A 9,956-nucleotide genomic window follows, 5' to 3' on the forward strand; every position below is an offset into this window, starting at 1 on the left:
TGATTTATCAAAGTATCAATGAAAAAGTATCAGGTGTTGGGACTAACAGGTGAAGACGGGTGTAACAGAGTGATGAGATAGAAAACATAATCTTTGTCATATAATTGTTTTGGATAGTTAGAGAACTAATATTAATAAACTGTAGTTGAAATAGTCCAACAATGTTGACTGCCTGATATTGAATGGAATTAATATGAAGTGAAACAAGATTGTGTGTGTGTGTGTGTGTGTGTGCGTGTGTGTTTAAGTTTGATTCATAGGCTCCAGCCATTTGTATACCCAGAGTAAATATTAATTGTATATAATCAAAGTTACACTTTATTAGGTGACATTACAAGGGGAAAATAGAGAAAGGGAATTTATTTTGTTCAATGGAATTATATGAAACTAGAATCTTACCGAGGAAGGGAGGGAAACAAAAAAATATTGAGATGAATGGGTCATATTTATTAAGTGAGTTAAAGGTTAATTGATATTTATTGATATTTATCATACACTGTATGGGGATGTTTATAGGGAAAGTTATTGAACAGTATGCTAGGATTAGTGATTTCCATATTTAATATAAATAAAGAGAGGGGTTCATAAAGTAACATAATAATATTGCTTATATTTATTCCCTTAGTAACAAAGGATTAGTCTAAGAAAATTGATTCTCATTAGACTATTAATGGAAGGACTTAAAACTTATTTTACATAAGAATTAAACAAAAGCTTTAAAAGAAACACTTTAAATTGAAAAAGGAGGAATAAATCAATCAATTCAGAAAAAAAAAAAAAAGAAGAAGAAAACTAATGAATCCAGACAAATACGGTAGCAAAACCCTGTACCATAATTCCATTCTTTATGGTGGTGAAATAATTAGAAAATACTTCTGCACAATAAGCTGTAAATAAGAATGCACACTTCTCATTTGCTCTGATATCATTATCTACAAGTATAAAAAACATATGCTAGCTTTTGTTTCTTGGATTCGTTTCAAATGCTCATCATCTCCTTTCAAAATTCCTTTTCTAGAAACAGAGCATGGTGATAGTGCATATGAGTTTAGAAACTGCAGAAATACATTCATGCAAATAATCCAATTCACAGAAGGGGGAAATGAGGTTCAAGAACATAAATGAATAACCAACTTGAAATTACCATATTTGCAGATGGAGAAACAATTAAAATCAGAAAAATCAAATATGACTACAATAACGGAGTTTGTTCTGTTGGGGTTTTCTGATGCTCATGGATCTTTTGACCCAGAAAGGAAACATTTCTTTGGTTGCTTGTGCTGCACAAATGTGTTTTTTCCTTCTGTTTGGAAGCTCAGAGTGTCTCCTCCTGACAGCAATGGCCTATGACCGCTATGTGGCTATTTGTAACCCACTGCTCTATCCACTGGTCATGAACCACAAGGTGTGTGTCCAGCTGGCCATTGCCTCCTGGGTCAGTGCAGTTCCAGTTGTAACCGGGCAAACATGTCAGATTTTTTCTCTACCCTTTTGTGGGTCTAACAGGATTAATCATTTCTTCTGTGACATCCCCCCAATTCTCAAGCTTGCTTGTGGGGACACATTTCTGAATGAGATTGCAATCTATCTAGCTTCACTGGTGTTTGTCATGGTTCCATTTCTATTGATCGTTATCTCCTATGGAAAAATTATTGCCAACATTCTCAAAATATCATCAGCCAGCGGGAAGGCAAAAGCCTTCTCCACCTGTTCTTCTCACCTGACAGTTGTGGTCTTATTCTATGGAACAGCTATTATCACCTATTTGCAACCCAAAACAAATCAATCTGAAGGAACTGGGAAAGTGATCTCTCTCTTCTACACCATTTTGATCCCAACATTGAATCCCATTATATACACTCTGAGGAACAAAGACATCATGGTATCACTCAGAAAACAACTAAGTCACTTACTACGATGACACAAAGACTTGAAATTACAATAAAGGACATTCTTATCTGTTGATCATGTAGCTACAACAGAAAAAAAAAAACGTTTAATTTTATGTCTATGTTTCTAAATAATGATGATGAATGTCATCATGGTAACCTCACTTTATTCTTAGGGACCTTAGTTTCATAGGGTTAAAGAAATGATTAATTTTGAAAAAACTCAAATCAAGAAGGCAAAAAGAAAATGTGGTACATATATACAATGGGATATCATTCACCCATAAAAGGTGAAATTCTGCCATTTTTGATGACATGGATGGATCTTGAGAATATCAAGCTCAGCAAAATCAGTCAGATGGAAAAAGTCGAGAATCTGATGATTTCACTCATACGTGGGATATAAAACTGAAAATAACCAACAAATGTGACAAAGCAACAAAACCTCATAGACACAGACAACAGTTTAGTGGTTAGCAGAGGAAAAAAGGTAGGGAGAAGGTAAAAAAGGGTAAAGGGCATCAAATATATGGTGACGGGAGATTTGACTTTGGGTGACAAACACAAAATGCAATATACAGATGATGTATTATAGAACTGCACACTTGAAATCTACATAATTTTTTATACAATATCACCCTAATAAATTTAATTAAAAATGAATTGAAATCATACAATAATTATTTTATATATCTTACCAAAACTTTATAGACAAAAATTAGAAGTCATTATCTTTTCTCTCCACTCATGTTCAAGCCTTCTTAATGTCATTTTCCCACCCTCACTTTCTGTTAGAGAAACCTTGAGACTTGATATACTATGTCTCCTGTCCAGACACATTTTTTTCTTTTGTAAATATCTGTAACTAAAAAAAAAAAATGATCATGGGAGGAACAGACAATCATAACACATAAACAATATAGATGAGGCATGAACTCTAGATAATTCCCAGGTTACATTTTTGAGGTAAATAAATGGTGTTTAACAATTTCAAATTTGGTATCCACAGATTTCATGTGTAACTACAGACCAACTCAAAGACTGTGTATGTCTTAGTACAGCCTTTCCCAAAGGGGAATTACCTCTGCTCTCCAAATGAGGAGACAGTGGAGAGAAAGGTGGACAGGAGTAGCCAGGAGACTAGCGCGCCTCAGACTGTGTTTCACAGAGACCATCTTCAATGCAGTGTTAATCCAACCAGACACAGCCTTGGTTTGTTTCTCAATTACCACTTGATAAATGGATTGAGTTAAAGATGCAACACATCATGGAGAAAAGATGCTGTTTCAATGAATACAGGGATATTTTTACCAAAGGTACACTGAATTTAAAGTGAAATATGAGCTGCAGGAAAAATAGAAATGGCAGAATTGGATACCTGAATACGTTAAATTAAAGGTTTCTATTAGATAGACCATTGTCTTTATTAAAGAAGCAAGACTCATTGGTTTCTCCACAATGTAAATACGTAAGCAGTAATGATTTTCTGACACTTATTTTACAATAGTGTGTTATTTTTCAACATAAGAATTGTCATCAAAGAAAACTCTTTTTTTCCAATCAGATTAATTAAAGAGGTAAATTTTCTGAACTTAAAACATACAGACTTTATCCATAGGTAATCAGTCTTTCATTTTTTTAACAGTGAAAGAGTATAAAATGGACAGAAAACACATCGATGTTGTGTTTTTATATTTCTTAATTTATTGATGCTATTAGAATATTAAATTAAAAATAAGATTTACTATTGAATGTTTCATGAAGCTCATTGAATTCTGATGAAGAATATGGACGTTGACATTGCACTGCCATGGTTGAAGTCAGTATGTTACACAATCTTCTTGATGTTGGACAAGTTATTTAGTTTCTCTCTTCCTCCAGCTCTATGCAAAATTGAAATAATAATAGTACCTACTTCATTTAGAATGTAATGAAAGCAACAATGCAGGTAAAGGCATTAACATGGTGGTTAATATATAATAAATGTTCAAAAATTGTCAAAAATAAAAAACAGTTTTAATTAATCAAGTCACTATACTAGCATAAACTATTATGCTAGTTTATCATAAACGGAAAAGATAGTAAAGGAACTGAAGTTTCCATACTACAAACGAAAAATACCATTAACAGTTAATGGAGAGTGTAGATCGATTTCAGGAAAAAAAAATATCAAATGTGCTTATCTCTGGGAAGCTTTTGTATATCACATAAGGTTTACATTAATTTTTTCTATTTTGTTTTGTTTATATCTCTATAACAAAGCCTATTTTTTTGTGTGTGTGTCCTCAAAGTACAGGAGACTGGAATACATGAGAGAAAAAAAACTAAAAATAAAAGCCCAGTAAGTTAGAGTTCTTTTCCCCAGATATTGTTGCAGGTTTATATCTACACAGCACAAAATAGTCTACTAATTTTAAGCTCAGTATTCCTGACAAAACACTTTCATGGACATTGTCTTCTCTCCTAGACAGAAAAGGCTACTTCTAGGGCAGGATAAAAGATGAGCAAAGCTCAAAAAGAAAAGAAAAGATTTGTTAAAACAGTAATGATAAAAACAATAAGCATGACAATAAGTATGATAATGATCCTAATAACAATGCCTAATAGAACTGCAACTCTATTTTACAACAAGCATTTAACTTACTTCTCAAAACAATTCTCTGAGGTCAATATTATTAATGCATTATTTTCAAACAAGGAAAAATTAAACTCTGATGGTTTAAATAAGGACACATTACCACACTAGAACTAATTTCCATTTGAAGTTGCTCAATGTCATGTTCTTGGGTCAGTGAGAAGTGAAATCAACTTAAATTTTTCCTGATGGAAATATTTATAAAATACTCACTTGTTTAAGCACTCAAGTAGCTATTGGAATACAAAACTAAATAAAGATATGAGGGCATTATTTTTTTATCCTGGAAAACGTTTTATTTTGTTTACTAAAGCATAACAATAACAAAATAATTCTGAAATCTGACTCTAAGATCTGACGAAATCTCATAGTAGATGTTGCTTCCTTAAGAGATTCTCTGGTGCTTCCATAACACCTGTAAATCTCTCTACGTCAATTCCACACACTCTAGGGTGATACATGACTTATCTGACTTCACCATGAGCCTGTAAAGACAGAAACTGAGCTCATAGCGCTTACAGTCAACATCTTAGCATTTACCATATTTTCTATATAACACATACATAATATTTATCCATAATAAACTATAATCTATACTACAAAATATATATCGATCGATTTCCTTATCCATTCATCAAATAGATCTGAAACACTGAAAATTCAGTTACCTTTTTGTTGCAGTTGTTTTTCACAAGGGATAACTTCTGAGGTGGTAGGAAATTTTGAGTGGTTTTAGAAGACATAAAACAAGAAAACAACAAACTAAATGTGCAAAGAGGAGAAGAAAGAGATTGAAAGGCCAGAAAAACCAAAATAGAAATGGAAGGAGAAGATTCGGGAAGTGCCCTCAGTCTCAGGTTATACAACGTATTATTTGAATCCAAAATGTCCCAGGTCCTTGATCCCTCTACCTGACATTTTTGAGTCACAGAAGAGGTGAGCTAAGAGGGAAATTTTATCTTTAAGATATGCTGTGAAAAATTAACGCGAATGTCAGAATAGAGGATTCATTGAACTAAGAAGGGAGAAGTATAGGAGAAGTAAATGAAAAGTGGAAATTGCAAATTGTTTCAGTCTTTTGGAATTGGTGAGAGGGAAGAGGAACTGGGGTCTTGACAGGAGAAAGGGAGGTTGCATTCTGTAGGAATTGAGATGAATTTGGAGTTAGGAATGGGGGAGTAACTTCAAAATTCAGGACAGTGTCAATTTTGGAGTACGCCAATCTGTGACAAAGTTCACTGTTTAGTGTTAACAAAGGCTAGTCAGAAATCACAAAAGTGAAGTCTAGGACCCAGCACAGTGAGTGAGAGACTGAACTTACTTGATCTAAAATGCTTAATTTTTTAAGGAGTTGGTTAGGCTAAATCTACACTGCTTTTAGCACCCTGTTTTTTAATGGTTATTCAAATATAGATATTTTAAATGTGCATTAGACTTAATATATTATATTCATAGTATTTTATATATTAATTACATATTCTTATATATGTACATATTTATGTAGTCAAAAGTATACAAAGGTTGGTTTTATATTTCCTCAGGTTTCAGGTGTGAACTTTATGATCAAATTCTCTTACACATTTTATTTTCCCTTTTCTGCATGTAATTACCCCATAAATGCCTAATTTCTCCTAAAGTATGCCAAAAATACAGCATATAAGGAGAACTGTCAAGATTGTTGGGCACCATGAGGGATGAGGACATAGTAAAATGGAATCTTATATATTTTTTCATATTCTAAAATTCAAGTGAACATATGACTTGTCATGTTATGTGGTTACTAATATAAATTTCTATACTATATTAAATGAAAAGTGTTTTATGATGGAGCAAGGCTATAGTCCTTACCTTTCTGATTTTTGTTAAGTCTTTCTCAGGAAGTAAGTTGGCCAGGGTTGGCCTGACCTGGGCCTGACCTGGGCCTGCAGGAAGTAAGTTGGCCAGGGTTGACCTGACTGATGATTTTGCCCTTCACTTACCTGAGATGAAGTTCACAGGGAAACATAAAACCAAACATGAAAACGTCACCTAAATGGACTGTGAACGAGAAGGGGCTAGGCAAAAAAAATACAAAGAGAAAGCAAATAAGCACCAGAATGATCATGAAGGAGGTTCATTTCTCATTAGAGAATGTCACAAGATCCCTAGAGCAGTTCTGACCCTAGACCAGGCCACCCAGCATGCTTTCCTCTTATTTTATTGCTCTCAGTTTGGATGTGTTATTTGTTTGTTCATATTGTTAATGTGAACAGGAAGAAGAGAGTTAACGATTTTCTTCTGTTTCTACATATTTCAATTTTAGGTTTTGGGATTTGAAATATATTCCCAAAATGTAAAACCAACAAACAGAACACACCGGTTATCTATCCGGGGTCACCAGATTAGAAACCATTTATTTAATGTGTCCTTCTCTGCAACTGGGCCCAGTGGACTGAAGTGACCTCTAAGCTTGGAGTCATTTTGTTCCTATATGGAATCCACAGGACAAGAATTCCCCTCAAGGAAACTTCACTGTATCGATGAGTTTCATCCTGCTTGTATTTTCCGATGTTTCCGACTCCAAGGATTTCCTTTTGGGGTGTTTCTGATAATCTATGTGATTATTCTGATGGGAAATAGCCTCATAATTATAACAACTAAGGTGGATCTTTTCCTTCAGACCCCCATGTATTTTTTCCTTGGGAACTTTTCTTCCTCGGAAAGATGTTATGTGTCAGTCACTGTTCCCAAATTGTTAATAGATCTTTGCACACAAAACAGAAAAATTTCCTTTCTGGCCTGTGCAACTCAAATGTATTTCTTTCTGGTCTTGGGAACCACAGACTGCTTTATTCTAAACCGTTATGGCTTATGACAGGTATGTGGCCATTTGCAACCCATTACTCTACCCTCTCATCATGAACAACAGGCTGTGTGTTCAATTGGCAGCTGGCTGTTGGATGACTGGAATTTCAGTACATGTAGGATTCACCTACCAGATCTTCTCTATACCCTTCTGTAGATCTCACCAGTTGAATCACTTTTTCTTTGTTGTACCTCCAGTACTTAAGCTTGCCTGTGGGGACTCCTTTATGATGGAGAAGTAGATTGATGTGGTTACTGTTTTAGTTGTTACAATTCTTTTTATGTTAATTCTTGGATCATATGTGAAAATAATCTTGACCATCCTGAAGCTGTCATCAGCAATTGCGTGAGCCAGGTGTTCTCCACTTGTTCTTCCCATCTCATGGTTGTGGCTTCATTCTTTGTCTGGTGACATTGCATATTTGAGACCAAAGTCCAGTCATTCCCCAGTAATGGACAAATTTCTTTCTCTTTGTTACACCACTGTGGATGTGTGTGTGTGTGTGTGTGTGTGTGTGTGTAAGTTTCATTCATAGGCTCCAGCCATTTGTATACCCAGACTAAATAATAATTGTATTTAATCAAAGTTACATTTTATTAGGCAAAATTACAAAGAGAAAATAGAGAAAAGGAATTGTATTTAGTTCAATGGAACTACATGACACTAGAACCTTAAGGGAAATTTTTAAAAAATTGGGATGAATGGGTCATATGTATTGATTGAGTTAAAAGTTACTTGATATTTATGATACACTGTACAGGGGTGTTCATAGGGAAAGTTATTGAACAGTATGCTGGGTTAATGGTTTTCATATTTAACATAAATGAGAGAGGTACATGAAGTAGGAATACATATATGTTGTATACATTTATTCCCTCAGTAACAAAGGATTGGTCTAAGAAAACTGATTCTCATTAGACTGTAAATGGAAGGACTTAAATCCCATTTCAAATAAATATTAAACAAAAGCCTTAAATGAAATGCTTTAAAATGAAAGAAGGTAAAATAGATCAATCATTTCAGAAAGAAACTGTTGAATCCAGACAAATGCAATAGCAAAAGCCTGTACTATAATTCTACTCTTTATGGGGGTGAAATAAGTAGAAATGACTTCTGCACAATAAGCTCTAAATAAGAATGCACACTTCACATTTACTCTGCTATCATTATCTCAAACCATAAAAAACATATTCATAATTTTGATAACAAGAATTGACCCTGTACTCCAGACCCCCATGTATATCTTTCTTAACAATTTTTCCCTTTTAGAAATCTGTTATGTAACAGTTACTATTCCAAGAATGCTCATGAATCTTTTGACCCAGAAAGGAAACATTTCTTTGGTTGCTTGTGCTGCACAAATGTGCTTTGTCCTTATGTTTGGAGGCTCAGAGTGTCTCTTCCTGACAGCAATGGCCTATGACCTCTATGTGGCTATTTGTAACCCTCTGCCCTACCCACTGGTTATGAATCACAAAGTCTATGTCCAGTTGGCCATTGCTGCCTGGGTTGTTGCAGTTCCAGCCATAATTGGACAAACATGTCAGATTTGTTCTCTGCTCTTCTGTGGTTCTTACATAATTTATCATTTATTCTGTGACTTCCCCCCAATTCTCAAGCTTGCTTGTGGGGACACATTTCTGAATGAGATCACAGTTTATGTAGTTACAATGGTATTTATTATGGTTCCATATCTGTTGACCATTGTTTCCTATGGCAAAATTATTGCCAACATTCTCAAAATATCATCAGCCAGCGGGAAGGCAAAAGCCTTCTACACCTGTTCTTCTCACCTGATAGTTGTGGTCTTATTCTATGGAACAGCTATTATCACTCATTTGCAACCCAAAACAAATCAATCAGAAGGAAATGGAAAAGTGATCTCTCTTTTCTACATGTAGACACACAGAAAAATTCTAATTTTATGCCTATGTTTCTAAATAATGAAGAGGAATATCATAATAGCAACTTCACATTATGTTAAGGGACTTTAGTTTCATAGAGTGAAGTAAAGTTCTTCTTTGTAATCAAAGCACAAATTATTTCGATTGTAACAATCTAAATTGAACATCTCTCTTTCCTCTCACTGTGAACTTGTGAGTTAAGAGATTGCCTGAGCAATACAATGTTGGTTAACCGGGTGTGTTATATAACCAAGGATTAGAATCTTGCTCTGTGATATAATTTCTTTAACCTTACCTCCTTTCAGATATCCTTACTAACCTGTTCTGTAGTCTCATTGGATTTAGCCAATACGAGAACCCAGCAGCAGCTGAGATGGCGGAAGCAGAGTAATCTTAGTATTCTCTTTGCATTTTCCTTATGTAGCGCTTAAGTCGCTGTCCATGGTTCTTTAAGACTACAAACCCTCTCCTCTATTATCCTAATTCTCACTGCCCTCTGATAACTCCTTCCCTTTTTGCTTCAGGTTTCACTTTAGTAATATCTATTTAGTGTTAGAATCTTCCAGGTTTCACTCTAAACTATCCATATCAATGTGTATTGGGTTGAATGTTGCCCTCTTAAGTGTATGTTCATCTAGGCCTGTAGATGTGGCCTTATTTGAGAGACACACACACAAAAAAAA

General features: G+C 34.6%; 2 protein-coding genes and 1 pseudogene across 2 annotated transcripts; all 3 read left to right on the forward strand.

The window, feature by feature from the left end:
• The first annotated feature begins 1,228 nt into the window (after nt 1-1,228).
• On the forward strand, nt 1,229-1,921 carry LOC102878928 (olfactory receptor 10AG1). Its single transcript, XM_006918803.1, has one exon. The coding sequence runs from the start codon at nt 1,229-1,231 to the stop codon at nt 1,919-1,921; it is 693 nt and encodes a 230-aa protein (XP_006918865.1).
• A 5,122-nt stretch (nt 1,922-7,043) lies between these two features.
• On the forward strand, nt 7,044-7,844 carry LOC102879187 (annotated as a pseudogene).
• A 326-nt stretch (nt 7,845-8,170) lies between these two features.
• LOC102879436 (olfactory receptor 10AG1) lies at nt 8,171-9,270 on the forward strand. Its single transcript, XM_006918804.1, has 2 exons — nt 8,171-8,201; nt 8,495-9,270. Exons 1-2 carry the CDS (start codon nt 8,171-8,173, stop codon nt 9,268-9,270), a joined length of 807 nt encoding a protein of 268 aa, XP_006918866.1.
• Nucleotides 9,271-9,956: the final 686 nt, after the last annotated feature.

This window comes from Pteropus alecto, unplaced genomic scaffold (assembly GCF_000325575.1).
Source record: "Pteropus alecto unplaced genomic scaffold, ASM32557v1 scaffold1418, whole genome shotgun sequence".
Taxonomy (NCBI): Eukaryota; Metazoa; Chordata; class Mammalia; order Chiroptera; family Pteropodidae; genus Pteropus; species Pteropus alecto.